Source organism: Aulonocara sp. 'chitande type north' Nkhata Bay, linkage group LG16 (genome assembly GCF_057382095.1).
Source record: "Aulonocara sp. 'chitande type north' Nkhata Bay isolate Kocher_YH1m ecotype deep benthic linkage group LG16, A_spYH_male_GT1.1, whole genome shotgun sequence".
In the NCBI taxonomy this organism is placed as follows: Eukaryota; Metazoa; Chordata; class Actinopteri; order Cichliformes; family Cichlidae; genus Aulonocara; species Aulonocara sp. 'chitande type north' Nkhata Bay.
Genome location: NC_141359.1, coordinates 20,224,868 through 20,242,501, shown reverse-complemented (window position 1 = coordinate 20,242,501; position 17,634 = coordinate 20,224,868). Strand labels below are relative to the sequence as shown.

Sequence of the window (17,634 nt, the reverse complement as noted above, 5' to 3'; positions counted from 1 at the left end):
GGGAAGTCTATAAAAATGCACAATATTTTATCATAAAACCCTGTAAGTTTAAGCTGAAAGCCTGCACTCACAAAATCACACTATGACACCGCTTTATATACTACACTTGCAGAACTAAACATGTTATGTGCTATTGGCTGAGTGCGCCCCCTATGGGATGGAGCCGTGAAGCCTTCAGAGTTTTTTCATTGGATAAGCGGAGGTGACGTTTTAGTGCGGGAAGCTATGATCTACGTGGGTGGTCCAGCTGGATAAAACGATGCAGCTCAGTAATTCATTCATAAACAAGCCGGCCTGTCATCAAGTAAACACTCACGCACACATTCACATGGCTTTGTAAACACTACTATAAACGCACATGGTGCGTGTGGCATCCGCGAAAGAATACACTATACTTTCATCGTTGTTCTGCACTTGTCATAAGGATTTGATCACAACAAACTCCACACGGTTAAATTAAATAACGTAAGCTGGTTCAATGGCAATATGAAAGCAAGACAATGCTCTTAAGCGACCACCCACGTACGGAAGGAGACTGCTCGGGGAGGGAGTCGAAGCTGAGGTGGGAGGTGGATGGGGAGGAGGACGCCATTGCAGCCGCAGCTGGCCGTTTGTGAGTCGGCGGAGGAGAGAGACATTACCAAAGTGAACAATGTCGACTGGCTTTCAGGGATTTCCCTGGCTCGGCTCTCTCTTCTGGGGCTGTGGTGTGGAAACAGAGGAGTAAGATGGACGTTTTATCCCCGTCGAGAGTGAAAATGTGGAGCCGCAGCGCTGAGCCTAAGCAGGTCAAAAAAAAAAGAGCCGAGTTTCAGGGGGGACAATGGGGGAAAGTTTTGGCTAACTAACGGTAGTTTTAGCTAATGTTAGCGTTACCGCTAACTCACCGTGCTGCACCTTCTTCACATGTGCAAGATGCAGTTTTATTTTGTATTTTTTTACTTCCATATTCACGCTAAATCAAAAGGTTAACACTAACAGGGAAACAAAATAGTGAGCTTTAACAACAATTACGCTTTTCCGATGCGAAATAATGTGCAAAGATAATGCTTTCCACTAGTGAAAGGCTTTAACTGTGACCGAAGACTGTTTAATAGTGAAAAGTTTACCCTGGCTGTAAACAGTCTTTTAACGTGGTGAAATCTAGTGTTCAAATCCTCTATAGTTTTTTAAAACTGCAGTAAATTGTTGCTGGAGTTATTGTTATACATTAGTAGAGTTATATTGCTAGTACATAAACACGTATGGTGGGAGGTGGTACAGTAACCAGTGTTTGTTAGTTTTATTTCTGACATTCTTTTTCACCTGTAAACATTTACTTTTGTACTTTGAACCTTAATGTGAAACGTGTGTGTACCACTTTACTTAAAGCCGTCACTATTTAGTATTCATATGTAGCATACATATTTTATAAATATGTAAAATTTGTACCATGGAGCAAAATTTGGGCAAATCCAGGTAACTCCAGAGTTTAGCCTCGACTGTGAAGGCAGTTCACTTCTTACTGCGGTATATCCCCGTGGATGAGCTGCAGTCCTAACCTGTTCTAGATGAGGTTATGATCAAGATTAGACCTCAACCACGTCCTGTCCAGTTAGTTCTCTGGAATATATCACGCCAAGAAGAGTGATATCTACTACCTACTAGCACAAAGGGTGCTAGTAGGTAGTAGGAAGATCTGAGGTCTTTATCTTTCTCTAAAGACATCTGTAATTAATATTTAGTCTTAGATGCATCTTTATTCTGTAATGTTAGTTTTCTCTGTTGGCTGTAAACAATTCTGCAACTTGTTGTTGTTGTTGTTTTTGCTCTATAAGCATAAATATTTGATGTCAAACCAGGGCATCTGTTTGGGGATTGAACTTGGCTGTAGATTAGTTTGAATTCGTTTTTTTGCGTTTATTCTTTTCTCACAGAGCGTTAAACACTATTGATAGTTTGTCTGCAGCAGCTGTATTATGTGTTTAACCTCTGAAAATGACCTGTGCATGTTTTTGATTGCTCAGATGCTTCCAACGCTTTAGATTTGATAAATCCTGGATTGACTACTTCATGTTACCCTAAGCCCGAATCCTGTTGTTGGGCTAACTAAAGCCAGATAACAATATCCTGCGTATGTTATCAAACTTGCTTCATAGTACAGGTCCCTGGTCTTTGCTATTAGTTTTTGTGCTGCAGAAAATAGTAAAATCCATGAGTTGAGTTCCAGCTGCATGAATGTAGATTGAGGGTTGAAGGGTTGTTTTTCGCTGTAATTCATGATATTGTTTTTTTTTTTTCTTTGTCTTAGTTTGGCAATTTATTTTGTCTAATAATGCCTTCTCCTCAGCAGTCCCCCACCATTCCTTCACCAGTCCGGTGGCCCAGCTTCTCACCATGAACACGAGCAGGAACTGTACCACAGTGGGGAATGGCGAGGGTCTGGCTGCCCTGGAGTCAGTCTCCATTGTGACCATCACGCTGCTCGCCTGCCTCGGGAACTTTCTGATTGTGGCAACCCTTTATCGCAGGCCTTATCTGCTCACACCCAGCAACAAGTTTGTGTTCAGCCTGACTCTGTCCAACCTGCTGCTGTCCGTGCTGGTGCTACCGTTTGTAGCTGTGAGCTCAGCAAAGAGAGAGTGGATGTTTGGGGTGGTGTGGTGCAACTTCACCGCCCTGCTCTATCTCCTCATCAGCTCTGCCAGCATGCTTACCCTTGGAGCTATCGCTATCGACAGGTTAGTGCCAGATTATACTGTATTATATTGTAGCCCTATAATCAATCTAAGCATTTAACTTGAATTCTTTTAAAAAGTGAGCCCTTACACTGACATTAGGACATATGGTTCCCTCCAGCGGAGAACCTGTAGCCCATTTTTGGTCTCTGCTAATTTCTGAGAAAGATTTAGCTGATTAATGCATCGCTATATTATTAATTTATCCCAGATGTTGGGAGATTCTGGCATCAAATGGACTAGAGCATGAAATTTAGTGTTGCTTTAAGTCTTGAAGCTGAACGTAACCAAGACAGTAAAGTTACAGTAAGCATAGGAAACTGAAGGTTAGCAATTTTCCACTTCAAGCTCAGATGAATGTTATGCTGAATAAAGTTTTAAAAAATGCTCTTGGTGCATTTCCCTCTAACGTCACACTCTTGTAAATAAGAGAGGTTAACCACAGACTTAATTTGTGGTATTTTCCTGTAGATTTCTCTGATCAGGTGATGAGCATGGGCTTAAATGCTTGAACTTTAAATGCCTGCTTAAACAAATACATGGAATAAAGCCAGTAAACATATTGCACAAAATTTATAGACAAAAAGTTATAGATATTTTAAGGCACTTTATTTATTCCAACAACAAAAAAACATCTTTGATATTTGGGGTTTCCTAGTTTTCATTTTCTGGTTCCAGTTTTTAGACTCGATCGTATTTTGCCAATATTTTGTGCAAGTACTTTGTGTAATAACAAACTCAAATGGTTATTCAGACACAAAGTTCAGTTTATTTTGCTTTGCTTGTAAGAAGGGGAGAATTGTTAATTAATTTTGGTAATCAAAAAATATACAGTAACATACGATACCATCTCAGAAAATGTCCTTCCAGCCCCATTATTTGTCCATCAAACATTCCCCGGCTGTGAGGTTTTCTCTATGTATCCATGTTTTGTTTGATTGCAAATTTAAATTCTTTGGGTTGTGGCTTATTTGTTCAGAAAACCATGCAATTAGGAGACACCTTTGGGACTCGAGGAAATTGTTACCAGCTGTTCTGTTGTTTTCCTAAATGCTAGAAAACGCCTGAAATGATTAATCTGATGTTCAGACCAATAATCAACAATTGAATGACTTTTGAGATTAACACTAAAGTTTCAGCACTTATAATAACTTCTTATCCACATGCACTGCCTTTCAGATTTTCTGGAGCTACTTTTAAACCGCTGCAGTTGAATACTGTTTTAATTCTGTTGGGTGTCGCAGAGCTACCGAGAGCTACTGTAAATTTTCTGTGTAGCGCACAGTTCCTGCTGTTCTCACTGCTCACCTAATTATCCTCAGCATCCTTTGGGAATTTTAGATTACAGAGCCTGTTTTTGTTCTTCTGCCAAGCCCGTCTGTTCTCTTCTGTTTGCAGCTTTTAGGAAAACATTTCACAGGATTGTCGGGGAGAGAGAAAAGTGCAGCTTTTAGCTTTTGTATCACTGACTCCAATCTCAGCAGCCTGTGTGCTAGTCTGATCAAAAGTCTCCCTGGAGGACGGTGTTGAGTTCCTGTTGTGCAGATTTCTTCATCGTGCTCATGTCTCCTCACAACAGGTACTACGCTGTGCTCTACCCGATGATCTACCCCATGAAGATCACAGGCAACCGGGCGGTTGTCGTCATCGCCTACGTGTGGTTTCACTCGTTGGTAGGCTGCCTGCCTCCTCTGTTCGGCTGGTCCTCCTTTGAGTTCGACTGCTTCAAGTGGACGTGCGTGGCGTCGTGGCACAGAGAGCCGAGCTACACGGCCTTCTGGGTCACCTGGTGCATCCTCCCACCCTTCTTCATTATGCTGGCGTGTTACGGTGTCATTTTCCGCGTAGCCCGCATGAAAGCCCGCAAAGTTCACTGTGGGACTGTTGTTGTGGCCCAGGACGACTCCACTGGAGCCCAGAGGAACGGGCGTAAGAACTCGAGCACCTCGACTTCCTCTAATGGAAGTCGGCGGAGCCTCGTGTACGCAGGGAGTCAGTGCAAGGCTTTAGTCACCATCTTAGTGGTGATTGGCACCTTCCTCATGACCTGGGGGCCATACGTTGGGGTGGTGGGCACTGAGGCCTTGTGGGGTCAGGGCAGCGTGTCTCAGTGGGTGGAGACTCTGGTAGCGTGGCTGTCTTTCTGCAGCGCGGTGTGCCACCCACTCATCTATGGCCTGTGGAATAAAACGGTGAGGAAGGAGCTGCTGGGGATGTGCTTTGGAGATCGGTACTACAGAGAGTCGTTTGCCACGCGCCAAAGGACGTCCCGCCTCTTCAGCATCTCCAACAGAATCACAGGTGGGACTATAGCTGGGGCTCTCTGTGTCATGCAGATGTGTGTGTATGTTGCTGGTTTTATCTTTAGTAAATGCATAAGGCTGGTTTAGATTTATATTCCTGCGGGATGTGATGATCTCATGAGAATTTGTGTTTTCAGACTTGGGGATGTCCCCACACCTGACTGCCATGCTCGCGGGTGGAGGACAGCTGTTGGCCCCAGGAAGCAGCACAGGAGACACTGGCTTCAGTTTCACTCAGGACTCATGTAAGTTGCACACGGAAAGGGGGAAATAATTGCTTCATATCAAAAACTCCAAGCAATCCTCAAGTGCTGCCCAGTGGCGTGTCTAGAAAATTTTTGTTGGGGGGGCCAGGTAGGGGCACAGATTTGGAGAAGGGTGGCAGATTTAATTGGCAGATAATGTTTTAAAAAAAAATTCTACCAACCCTTAACCATAATTCAATAATCCTATAAACCTAATAACCAAATGCACTTTTAACTCTTATTAGAATGAGATTTTAACCACTACGGTGCAAAGTTTTTAGATACTGCGTTGATAAAGTACAAGAGATACAATCAGTGCTTTGTCAGTGTTTACTCAGCAGTCAAGGACATCAATATTTGCATAGTATTTTTACTGACATATAGTGCACATATGTTTTGGGCAAAAACATTTTTGAAAATTAAAATACGAACATTTGTAACAAACAATTGACAAATTAGCCAATGCCAATGCAAAACTTTATCTGCCTGTTAAAAAAAGAAGATAATCTTCTCACAAACTGGTGTTTGATTTTGAAACAGGAAAAAAGTGGGGAAACAACTGAAAAGACTAACATTTGAATGAAACCTGAAAGCAAGTAAATACTTTCTATGCTGCCTTATCGTAAACTTTGGTAATATTGATAAAGAACAACACTGGCTGATGATAAAATACAGTCAGCTGGCATGGTGACACTGCCAGTATTAACCTGCAGGGCTGGACTGGGACAAAAAAATTGGGCATTTTTACTACAGACCGACCCACCAGGTAGTAAAGCCATAAAGACTTTGACTGAAAACAAACCCTGTTGTGACAGTGATGTACAGTCTTGTTGGTATATGTATGATTTCTATACATTTTACGTCAGATAAAAACTTTGGTTGTAAGATTTAGATAATTATTTAATAAAAACTAGGTATTTTAAATGAGAATAAGAAAGAAAAGTATTTCTTTGTGCCCACCTTTCCCTGTTAATGCCCTACCTGGCCCCCTGGCAAAACTTTGCTAGACCCGCCCCTGCACAGTTACCAGCTGTCTGCTACATAAAAAAGGATCCTGGTGTTATTTATCTCTCAGAAACAGTTCATAACTTCCCTTCAACTCATTCATGTCACCTAAAAGGTAAACCTGTTTCTCCATCACCTGTTCAGCTCTGATGGTTCAGTAAGGACATCTCCTGGTTTCATCTTCATGTTTCCCTCTCACCACATATCTAAACAGACATCATGACCAGCAGCTTTACAGCTGTGGCTCCAGCAAACATCAGCTGATACTAGAAATTAATATTAAATACATTCTAACAACAGCCGATCAAGCTTAAACGTGCTGCTGTTGTTTAGCGCAACATCTGCTGGTTTCCTCTTTCTGGCGCAAAGTGGGCGATAAACAAGAGAGAAAAGCCGATCAGCTGATCATTGATCAGTTTCATGATTGAAGTAGCAACAGGAGAGGGAGGGGGAGAGAATGAGAGAAGAGGCAGCTGTGCAGCATAAAGACAGAATAAATCCAGCTTTGTGTCTTTTTTCCATTCTAGCTAAAGTTCGGGACAAACTGCGTCTCTTCTCAGCTCAATACGAAACGTGTAATATTTTCTCTGAATGAGGGACCATTCCATTTTTTTAAGGAGCCGTTGGCAACTCTACTAACCTTATGAATAAAATAAAGTTCACTATCAGTAACATCATAGCACCCACCCAGCTGTATAAAAACTCCGTCAAACTGGCTAGAACGCAGTATGAGTTATTGCAACTGACAGTAAAAAGTCAGCAACATGAAAATAAACTCCACCTAAACTTGGTTCATATCTGACCCAGATAGACTGCAGGTCATAACTTCTTACCTGAAGTTCAGTTCACCTGACACTCGGACTGGCGGCTGCTTCGGGGCTCTCCTCCTGCCTCCCCTTCCCTCATCCACCTGTTGCCTCTGTGGAAGCCCCGTCATAGCCACCACCAAACAACGGAGTTATTTCTACACATCGACCTGCATCTGGCCAATCCACCACCTCTCATTGTTCATGCCATTACAAAAAAAATAAAAAATAAGTCACTGGGGATATGCCCGGTATGCCCGATGGCCAGTCCAGCTATGTTAACCTGCAACCAAATCTGCAGCTCCATACAGCAATGTTACGACTTAGATTATATCTTATAACGCATAACTCTTATGTTAGCTGCCCTCAGTAGCATACTGCCTGAAATATTCCACAGCTGCAATAATTCTTTAAGTGTTATTTTTTCCTTGGTATTCTAATTTCACCGAAGTTTACTAAACTCAACAAACTTAATATTACTTACCGGGACATTTATTCTGTCCTCATTTTCTTTCACCGAAAAATTGTTTCCTGCAGTGCCATCTTTCGCGCTTGGCTCTCCTACCTTTGCTAACGTGATGCGCATAGCGCAGAAGCGATGCTGCATTCACTTACACTCGGATATCTGAGCGTCACCGTGAAAACATAATCGGACATTTGATATTTGATTGAATTTTATTGTTTTGCCTTTGGGGTGGCACCTGGGGTGGCCAGTCTGGTTTGGGGGGTGGCCTGTGCCCCCCCAGGCCACCCCGCTGGACACGCCATTGGTGCTGCCAAGAGCATGCCAAAGCAACAGGTGGCGATATAACCCTAAGCGTGAAGAAATGTACTATGTACTAATAAAAACGGTGCACAGTCTGATGTCCAAATTTAAGTGCAGAAACTAAGATTTTGGAAAAACTTCATCCTGGCAGGAGTTTTTCAGTGGTCGAAAGGCAAATACACAGAAAAGCCATATTTACCAAAACACCCATGTACGTGTAGATGTAGCACAAGCTGTCTTACCATTGTGTCCATTTTTTATTTATTTATTTATTTTTACAAACAGGACATGATATTAGTGCATCTAATTAAAATTCATACATTTCCGAACCTGATCTTTCAGCAGCTCCTCTGTTTTCTTTTTTGCCTGCGTTGTGAGCTTTTGTATCCACAACACTGTTGTTTCAATTCGTTTTTATAGGGAGTTGACTAACTTCAATAATCATTGCAGAAAAATTATAAGTGTATGAAAAATTTAAATTTAGTAAAAAAAAAAAAAACCCTGCATATTATCATGCATGTCTATTAGTCCAGGGGTGCTGGAGCCTATTTCACCTGCCAAAGGGTCAAAAGGTTGGGTAGACCCTGGATGCAGATGAGGATCTGAAAAAAATGACAATTTGTCATGTGTACCTTATTATTATCTCTTCTATGTAGACTTTACAGATCCCCAACCCCGAGACTGAGGCAGTTTGATGATTGTAGGATTATCGTGTATTTTATCCCTACAGACTCATGAATAAAATGAAACATCCCTCAAAAGGTTGATTCTGTTCATCTGGACGTAGAATTTTTCAGTGGGAGAAAGGTTTCGTCACTCATCCAAGTGACTTCTTCAGTCTCAGCTGACTGCAGGTTACCCCAATCTTATAAACAGTACATTTGCATAATGATTGAAACTAGCACCATTGAAGGAACAATGGGCTGGGAGGTCTGTTCCATGATCATTAATATGTAAATTCTCATGACCATTGATCAACAACTACTGATCAAAGACCAATGCACTGTTTATAAGGTTGGTCAAAATGTCAAAAGTGTTTTATTGGCCACCATAATCTGCTTAAGTTTTTAAGATGACAGAAAAACTGAAGGTATTCTGAAAGTTAAGAATATTTAAATTTTTCCAGCAGCATTTGACAGCTAATCGAGCAGTTGAGATTCTTCATAAACATACAGCATTGTCACACAGTCATCAGCCTACAGAAACTTACCAGACCGTGGAGTTTGTTAAAAGAGCTCTTTCCTGCAGCAGACCGAAACACAGTGAATCACTGCTGTTTGGCTTCAAATAGAATTGAAAGCATGTTCCTATGGGTGAAATCCCTTCAGCGCCTGGTCGTTTGTTTCAGAATACTTTCGCTCTAGAAAAAAATGCTACATAAATACCTTTTCATTTAAGAACATACTGAGGGCTTATTGAGAACTTTTTGTCCAATTATGCAAAAACATGCTGCATCGCCTAACTTTGATTTAGAATTTATGCGTTTCTAGAAAGAAAAGCAGCACTTTTTTTTTTCTCAATTTTTTTCTACAGTTAAGTTTAAAATTAAAAGAGAACAAAGCTGTAAAGATGAAGTTTGAAAGCCTTACAAACCTTACTGCATCATACACCTCTTTGTTGGGCAGCCTTTTTGTTTTCCAGCTCATGTTTTTAACTGATCCTGTAGGGAGGGCAAGTGGTGTCATGTTCAACACAAACAAATGTCTTGTGATCCACCTTTGTGTGTACATTTGTGGCCATATGGTATGAAGATGACTTTTACTGCAACTTTCCTGCAATCTCTGTTAAGTTCTGCTTGCAGTTAACTTGCAATGATCCTCTTTATTTTCCTACACAGGCACAGATGTGATGCTGCTGGATAACTTCTCCACAGATGGCTCCTCCCTCGCGCAGCACCACGGGCCTCCGTCCGGGAAAAGGAGGAGCTCAGTCACCTTTGAAGACCAGGTGGAGCATTCCAAAGGTATCCGTCATTCATTTCCCGCTTCTACAGAAGATTAGAGAGCAGGGAAAATACCTTAGACTTCACATGATACACAAATGACCAAAAAAAGAAAAGAAAAGGGACCAGGCAAGAGAATTGTTTACTGTAGCTTGTGTTTACCAAAGCTTTGACTGATGTCTGTTGATTTCCCCAGCTGAAAACACATCCTCAGTCCAGATCCACGCAGAGGTGCACAAATCTCTCGACATGTTCGCCTCCTGCTTGGCGAAAGCCATAGAGAGCGATGCTAAGCTCACCCTGTTTGGGGAGAGTTCAGCTCTGTCAGCAGGACTCCTCACAGCGAGGGCCGCACCGAGGCCCAGATACCTGGAAGGCCAGAGACTGAGGCTGGAGAGTATTGATGAAGGGATCGTTAAGGATGACAGAGGTGAAGAAGAGCAGGATGGAGAGGAGAAACCCACCTGAACAGCAGCTTTCCCACTCTTGACTAGGGATGGGTACCGGTGTTCTGACGTAAACGGTAGTAACCAGACCGAAAAGCAGCGCACATTTCGGTGCTTTATTTCGGTGCTTTTTTTTCCTGAGCTGTGATACACTTTAGATTCTAGCCAATCATTTTACGTTTCCGAGGATAGTAGGCGGGGCCAGGTACGTACGTTCTTTTAGAGCAGAGCTACAGATTAAAAATGCCCAAGGCAAAGCGGTCAAAAGTCTGGCTGTACTTCACAGCAAAATATGCAAACTCAGCAGCCTGCAACAAGTGCTTCAAGCTGATACTGTGATACTGTCAAAGGAGGTAACACCTCAAATCCGATGAAACAGCTGGCGACGCATAGAGGTTTTTTTTTTTAAAAGCCGAGAAATGCGCCGTATTTGATAGCTTGCTGCGAGACCTCACACCGAGCGCATCTACTGCGGGTGTGGTGCCTGTTATCAGACCCGGAGTTAGCAACATCCCCAAAAACATGAAGAGGAGAGTCCTGGCCCCTAGCCCTGCCAGTGTAGCAGAAATGATGACGGATGATGATGCAGCAGCAGCCGTTCTTCTCTGCGTGAGTAGCTTAATGTTGTTCGTGTGTAATTTACGTTGAGTAGGCTAACCACGTTATTACATGAATGCAGGTAAGGTGAACTAGCAAACAGCGTCGTAGTTACATGCGGCTGTCTTCTTGTTTGATGGCAGATACTCCCTTCACCCTGGCCAAAAAGGCTAAAATGACCAAAGAAAAAGAGGGAAACAGCTGAACATGAGAGGTTTTTGGACAAAGTTTGTGTTTTTTCCATTGTCTAAGCTCTGCTTCCAGCCAAGAGTGATACCATATATGCCCCATAGCTGCAGAAAAGGCTGTTATCTTTTTATAAAAAACAGCTGAACATGAGAGGTTTTTGGACCAATTTTGTGTTCTCCATTCTTTAAGCACCGTTCGAGCACCGGCACCGTTTCAAAAGTACCGATTTGGCACCGGTATCGGATAAAACCTAAACGATACCCATCCCTACTCTTGACACTGTTACAGAGCTCTGTGGTACCGCTGATGAAGTCTGCCCTCTTTACATGTGGATACTCCTTACTTGAAATTATTAGCGAACAGGAAGAGGCACGTTATTCATTCTACGATGTTGGACCCAGTGCATAGCATCAAATCTAATAGGAAGCCTTAACTACTGTAACTTCATTGGTCTGATCATTTTATTAACTTCTGCTATAATATATATTATGTTATTGTATGTTTTTAAGCTTAATAAGAAAAATTGCCTCAGTGGGCAAAATGAAAAAATAAAATAAAATAAAATAACAGCATCTTTTGACAGATTAGCTCTTTTCAGGTAGAATTTCTCTCCTAACATTGCACTCAGTAAATCCTCACTACAGGTTTTCCACTCACTGTGGAGAATTAGACTGTGAGGTACGTGTTTACTCAACGCAGGACAACCTGCACCTTTGTCACTCTTACTGGTACAGGATGAACTCCAGTAATTTGAATTTGCATGGGAAAGAGTCATTTTCAATATTATTATTATCACTGTCACTTTGCCTCCTGCAACAGTGAAGTTTTACTGATTTCAGAGGCATCACTGGTAGATTTGGACAAAGGAGTCGTTGAAATGGCTTTAGTTTGCAGATCAAAGTGAAATTAAGTTAGACTGAACAGCTGTTCTGTGTTCTAGTAGCTGCAGTTTCAACAGAGTCAAAGACACTTGGTATAATAACATTTACACACTTCTAAATGACCCAATTAATATGTGCACATTCCAGTGACAATGGGATGCAGTTTGCATTTTGTTCAGTGATGTTAGTAAAGGTACGGCATAACACTTTGCATATATGAACATATTCTGCCAGCAAAAAATCTAAAATGTCTGTTAATATCTGTAGTATGAATAAGGTGCCTGCTGTAAGCACGGCTGGAGGCCTGGTATTTCATGATTACGTGCGACTGTGGGCAAACAGAGTTATTGCACTTAAACACACAATGGGTACTCTTTCACTGCAGTTTCTTATCAGTGAAGACCGAATGAGCTAACAAGAAATGGAGATCATAGGAAAATGAAGTCCAGAATCAATAATCGATCTTGTTGATGTCAGAAATGTTTGTGTGTTTAGTGTTGAATCAGGAAACCTGAGCATAGGGAATATTCATTGGTACACTGGGTTGTACCTCATCTTATACACTCTCTGTATTAGGAGACAATTTTTTTTATACATAGAGCCCAGTTGTGGTGCTTCAGTCTTACCTCGTATGTTGAACAGGTATTATGTTTGTAAGAAAAAAAATGTACACCTGAGTGATGTAACCTTTTCATATACAGTAAGTGTTAATACAAATGTTTGCATTAAATTTAGTTTTTACATAAAACATCGTTTGAATTCTTTGTCTGCTGTGAATGAGAGCTGAAGCCAAACAGCAACCAAAACATTGAATCACTGAGCCGTTTGTTTTTCTTGTTCTGCAAACAAGCCGCACAGTCAGCATCACCTACAGCTGTGTTGACAGCTTGTTACCTGGATCATAAAATACTTTATGCTGCAGGGAAGAATAAAAGCTGATACCCCAAACCTCAAGACATCAGTAACATTAGTTTATCACCTCTATAAATGTGAAATGACTTTAACGAAAATGTTCAATGTGTTTCTTCCTTAAAGAAAAAGTTCTTGTTTGAGCCCCAGATTTGGGCCTAAGGTGAAAGAACCTCTTGGTCTTCTTTCCAAAATGAGCTAAATCTGCACTCGTCTCTATCAGGCAGCCAGGAGTAATCTTTGGCTCTGATTTCACTTAATACATGTCAAACTTCTGTTTCACTCTTGTTTTTAATCACTTGTAAATTATTGCCAAGTTAAGTCCCATTGAGTTACGCTCTGAACTGGAAATTATTATTCATGTACTTATTTCATCACATGTGGATTATTGTAATTGTATTTTTACTTGTCTAAGCAAAAATGTCCTTGGAACATCTGCAGGTTTTTCAGACCACTGCTGCGAGGCTTCTCACTACATATTCCAAGTTCTCATGTCACACCATTGCTCTGCCAGCTACACTGGCTTCCCATTGATCAGAATCTGCTTTTCACTTTTAGAGCTCTTCACAGACCAGCACCTGTCCACCTTTACACCCCATACCTGCCCAGCAGGGATGCATGGAGGTAAAAGGAGGCCCCCCAGAACACTCTGCTTCTGAGCTTGAGATCTGTGGACTCTGTGGTCTCATCTTTTTAGACTTGAGGTGGGTTAATTTTTTATGTTGATTTTGTTGTTAAGCGCTTTGTGATGTTTATCTCAAAAGGTGCTATAGAATGAATCACTTTGACGAGTCACAGGGATTGCTTGTCCAAACACTGGTTCACTTTTAAGTGATTTCCACAGGAAACTGGGTTTGGACCAACAGAGCAGCTGTTCAGTAGAACTGTATGACACAGGTTTGACCCAAGAGCAGCTGCTCTGTACACCCACAACAGCTGTCAGTATCTGTCAGCAGGTGCCGTCTGTTGCTGAAGTCAAACACTTAGTCTAAATTTTCCATCCAAACCCAAGTGCAGATATATTTGAGATACCATTTGGCTTTATTTTTTCCAGGTTTTGTAAAACATATTTTTGGGGAGAAGATCCACAGCTTTCTTCCCCCGCGCCCCTTTCTTCTTCTTCTTTATCAACAAGAAAATTAAAGCATCCGTGTTTTACTTTATGTCTGTATTCACATGCGTAACTGCCGGAGCAGCACATCAACATTTCTCAGCTGTGCTACAGTTTCAAAAACGTCAAACGTTAACACTGATCAAAGCTCACCTTCTCCTAACAAAATAATATTGCACTTAAACTTTCACACCAGCCACCACTTTTCCTCACACTTATATTTTGACGTCCTTGCCTTTACATTCACACAAATATAGTTTATCCTCATACAGACACATCAGTAAGAAAGTCTTCTTAAAAAACACAAGGGGCTAGAAATTACACTAATTTTCAAAAGGAAGTTTTTCTACACTATACTTGTACAAATCTCGGGTATTTTTCAAGTGCTATACAGCAAGAAGAAATAGTGTTTATTTTAAAATAAAATTCCAGCTGGCTACTGCTCATCCTCGTTTTCCTGGCCTGAGCCTTCGGAGCGATCGCCTTCTACTCGATCTGCAAAGAGGAAGAGGCAAATATTAAAGAGAGGCTGAGATTGGTCTAACAAAAACAGCGTGCTACATGCGTGCGTGCGTGCGTGCGTGTGTGTGTACCTGATCTGATGTGGTTGAGGGAGGCCAACATTCGAAGCATGAAAGAGGCCGGGACTGTGATCGTGTTTCTCGTTTCCTCCAACATCAGCTCATTCCGAGTGATGACCTTGACGAGAAGAGAAGAAGAAAGGTTTTACGGTGGGTTTGGTTTTTTTTTCTTTTCTTTTCTGTGGGTTGACTCTACCTCCTCAGCGAGGACTCTGTTGAAAGACGGCGATGCTTCCAGTGGCGACCAAATCTTGATATCATAATCTATCCCTGAAGAAGCCAGAACTGAAACAAAGCAGGAAATGAGAGCAATGTCAACAAGTGAAGAAACATCGTCCGGGTTCAGGCGGGACATCCGCGGGACTCACTGGGGTCGTAAGGGTGCGGCTGCAGGCAGTTGACCACGTGGTTGTCGGCTTCAAGTAGCATGAGGTGCTCTGCGGTGTGTCTGTCCCAAATGAAGATGTGGCCGCAGTCTGAACCACTCATCACAAAGTTGTTGCCCCAGAAACACGACTCCTTTATCTACACACAGTTAAAAGGGAACATTGAGTATTTTGGAAACTGTACTCTTCAAATTTCACAGTCTGATGACAACAGTTAAAACACTGATATCAGAGCCAATGGATTAATATGAGTTCAGACTAATACAACACGCGTGGCCCGAGGTATACCATTGTCCTGGAGTTGCGGTGGCCTTTGTAGACCATTTTGACTGAAGGTCTCCTGATATTCTGAGTCTCGCTCTCCTCCATCTCCCTCCTTTCTTTCCTCCTGCGGAACAGCTCCTGAATACGAGCTGCTGCTGATTGTCTAAGAAAAACAAAACAAAAAAGAAGAAAGAAACCCCAGACTCATACACGTGCCTGAAAGCAAACAAACCCATGCTGTCAGTGCTGCCTCAAGTCTCATGCTTCAGACCCAAGCTACACGGATATTTTTTTTTTAAACCATTAACAAGATTGTAACAAACAAGCTCCAAGCGAGAAAGCAGCCACTTGCAAGCGAAAGCACCTGCCTGATCCATCATAACCGACTCAAGCCAATAAAAGTTTGTTCTTCTCAACCTTAGAGTGACTTCAACCAGATATACACTGTAACAGTATTGTACACAAAGCTAAATCCAGAAATGTTTTAATGATACAATTTTCATAATTTTGACCAGACAAGCCACCAGAATAGATCTGAAAAATAAAAGAGAGAGAGGGGGCAAGAAAGACATAAAGCAAGTGTAGCCTTTCAACTTTAATTTGAGGAAGGTAATGGGTTAGCATTTATGGAATTATGCACACTGCCTAATTTTGGGGTTGTCAACTAAATAATTCACTCAATTGGCATAGAAAAAATATGTTATTACTACTTGAATTTAACAAATAAATAAATAGTCTAGAGGGGATTCCATTCTTGGCATTTGCATTTGGAAGCTGTTGCAGTAAAACCATAACACGGGCTCAAAGAAGCTCTAAATGAAAGGAAAACAGGCCACCATTAGGCTGTGACACTACGAGTGGCCTAATAAACAGCCTGGATGATTACAGGATGAAGAACTCCACCACCAGAACGTCTGGTCGAGTGAAGAACTCTCAGCCACATGCAGTAAAGATCACGTCTTCATGGTCTCCTTCACGTATCCAGTAGTCATGGAACACGACTGCAGAGACAGCAACTGGCTTCCTCCATCAATCCCAGCTCTCAGACGCTCTCCCATCTCTTCTTCTGCCTCCTTGCAAAATTGTTTTGCAAGGAAGACCACGTTACATAACCACACAATCTCATTTCATTATTAATTTCTTCACTACAGACAGAAGCTCTTCTGGAACTAGTGGCTTGCGTCAGGTAGGGGGTGTAACAGGGAGGTGATGGGTAAATGATAAATGGACTGATTCTTATGTAGCGTTTTTCTACTCTCCTGGAAGTACTCAAAGCGCTTTTTACAACATGCCTCATTCACCCATTCACACCCACTCATACAAGCACTTCCCTTCTGTACTTAAGTGCAATCTCAGCATTCACACACAGATGGACGCATCGGAGAGCAACTTGGGCCGCATGCCCAAGGATACTTGGCATGCAGACTGGGGAAGCCAAAGATCGAACCAACCTTCCAGTCAGTAGCTGATCTGCGCTACCACCTGAGCCACAGCCACCCCACATGGGGAGGTCTGCACAGAGGTAGCAAGGTAGTCGGGCATTAATAGTCTGCATACATCCAAATCTTCTAGTAGAGAAAGGAAGTTCTTAGTGAATCGACAGTCAGAGGCTGTCAGTCAGCTCGACAGCTTTGTGCTCATAATCAGGATGAGCCACCAGGGGGAGGAAATCTACTTTGATCAAGTTTCCAAAGGTAAAGAGTTGAATATTCTGCAAAAGGCACCATAAAGGTCGAATTAAATCAAATATGTTTTATCTTTAAAAAAATAATTTGCGGACAGGTTATTTAGTTACATGTTCAACTACATTTGAGTCCTAAAACGGTTAAATAATTTTTTTCAATCCCCTCAAATTAAAGCCAAAAGTGCTCATGAGCTGCCACTTTCATTTCAAATCTACTGAGATGGCATACAGCGTGAAATTTATGAAAATGCCACTTTTGTTTAAACCTTTGACCTCGCTGTGTGTAAATGTGTCCGTTTTATATTCGTTTGGCTCCTTTCTGCAAGGATTTCATGCATGACACTCATTTCTTCTCCATCTGTTCTACACAAAATGCAGCTGTGATGCTTCTGTTCACACCATTTGTGGAGTCAGTACTCACATGCACGGCACTCTACAGTCAGCTGTGTGTGTTATTAGTGCACTGTGAGAGAAACCGTCAAACCAAGACAAAAGAAAAGAAGTTATCCGATTACTGCACATCACGTTGTGCTCTTAATTTGAAATGCTCCGCAGCATGTCACACTCCTGATGCATTAGATGCGTTCACTTTCCAATGCAAACAGATTACCTGATCATCCTATCTCCTACTGCAGATCCTCTGGAATTAAATCTATATTTGTAGTAAAACAGTCAACAGCAAAGCATCACAAATTCTAAAATCGGCACACCCACCCCCTTTTTAACTGAACTAAGGAATGCGAAATGATCACCTGCATTCAAACAGAGTTTTTCTTACTTGTAGTAAGAAACATTATGCTCT

The 17,634-nt window shown here is 41.8% G+C and overlaps 2 protein-coding genes across 11 annotated transcripts in view; one reads left to right on the top strand and one right to left on the bottom strand.

Annotated features, from left to right (window-relative positions):
• Positions 1-574: 574 nt before the first annotated feature.
• gpr161b (G protein-coupled receptor 161b) lies at positions 575-14,409 on the top strand. 3 transcript variants are annotated; one of them, XM_086266625.1, is made up of 7 exons: positions 575-788; positions 2,333-2,720; positions 4,297-5,018; positions 5,158-5,265; positions 9,680-9,805; positions 9,981-10,214; positions 13,365-14,409. In XM_086266625.1, the coding sequence occupies exons 2-7, from the start codon at positions 2,377-2,379 to the stop codon at positions 13,463-13,465; spliced, it is 1,635 nt and encodes a 544-aa protein (XP_086122751.1). In that variant the 5' UTR covers positions 575-788; positions 2,333-2,376; the 3' UTR covers positions 13,466-14,409. The 3 variants fall into 3 exon arrangements, with proteins under 3 accessions (XP_086122751.1, XP_086122754.1, XP_086122752.1); XM_086266628.1 differs by lacking the exon at positions 9,981-10,214; XM_086266626.1 differs by lacking the exon at positions 13,365-14,409 and having other exon boundaries at positions 9,981-12,626.
• dcaf6 (ddb1 and cul4 associated factor 6) overlaps positions 13,825-17,634 on the bottom strand; it is a 26,041-nt gene continuing 22,231 nt past the window's right edge. For 6 of the 8 annotated variants that reach the window (XM_086266615.1, XM_086266616.1, XM_086266620.1 and 3 more), the window contains 6 exons: positions 17,443-17,484; positions 15,173-15,311; positions 14,867-15,023; positions 14,695-14,783; positions 14,511-14,616; positions 13,825-14,412 (listed from right to left, as the gene is read on the bottom strand). In XM_086266615.1, coding sequence (XP_086122741.1) covers positions 14,354-14,412; positions 14,511-14,616; positions 14,695-14,783; positions 14,867-15,023; positions 15,173-15,311; positions 17,443-17,484 — 592 coding nt within the window. In that variant the 3' untranslated portion in view covers positions 13,825-14,353. The remainder of the gene's footprint in view (positions 14,413-14,510; positions 14,617-14,694; positions 14,784-14,866; positions 15,024-15,172; positions 15,312-17,442; positions 17,485-17,634) is intronic. The other 2 variants (XM_086266618.1, XM_086266619.1) reach the window with 2 other exon arrangements.

Excerpts from the sequence above, each read along its gene's own strand:
- gpr161b (XM_086266625.1), top strand. The coding sequence starts at position 2,377 with ATGAACACGAGCAGGAACTGTACCACAGTGGGGAATGGCGAGGGTCTG. Across the intron at positions 5,019-5,157 it reads CATCTCCAACAGAATCACAG|ACTTGGGGATGTCCCCACAC; the intron begins GTGGGACTATAG and ends TTGTGTTTTCAG. Across the intron at positions 9,806-9,980 it reads CCAGGTGGAGCATTCCAAAG|CTGAAAACACATCCTCAGTC; the intron begins GTATCCGTCATT and ends TGATTTCCCCAG.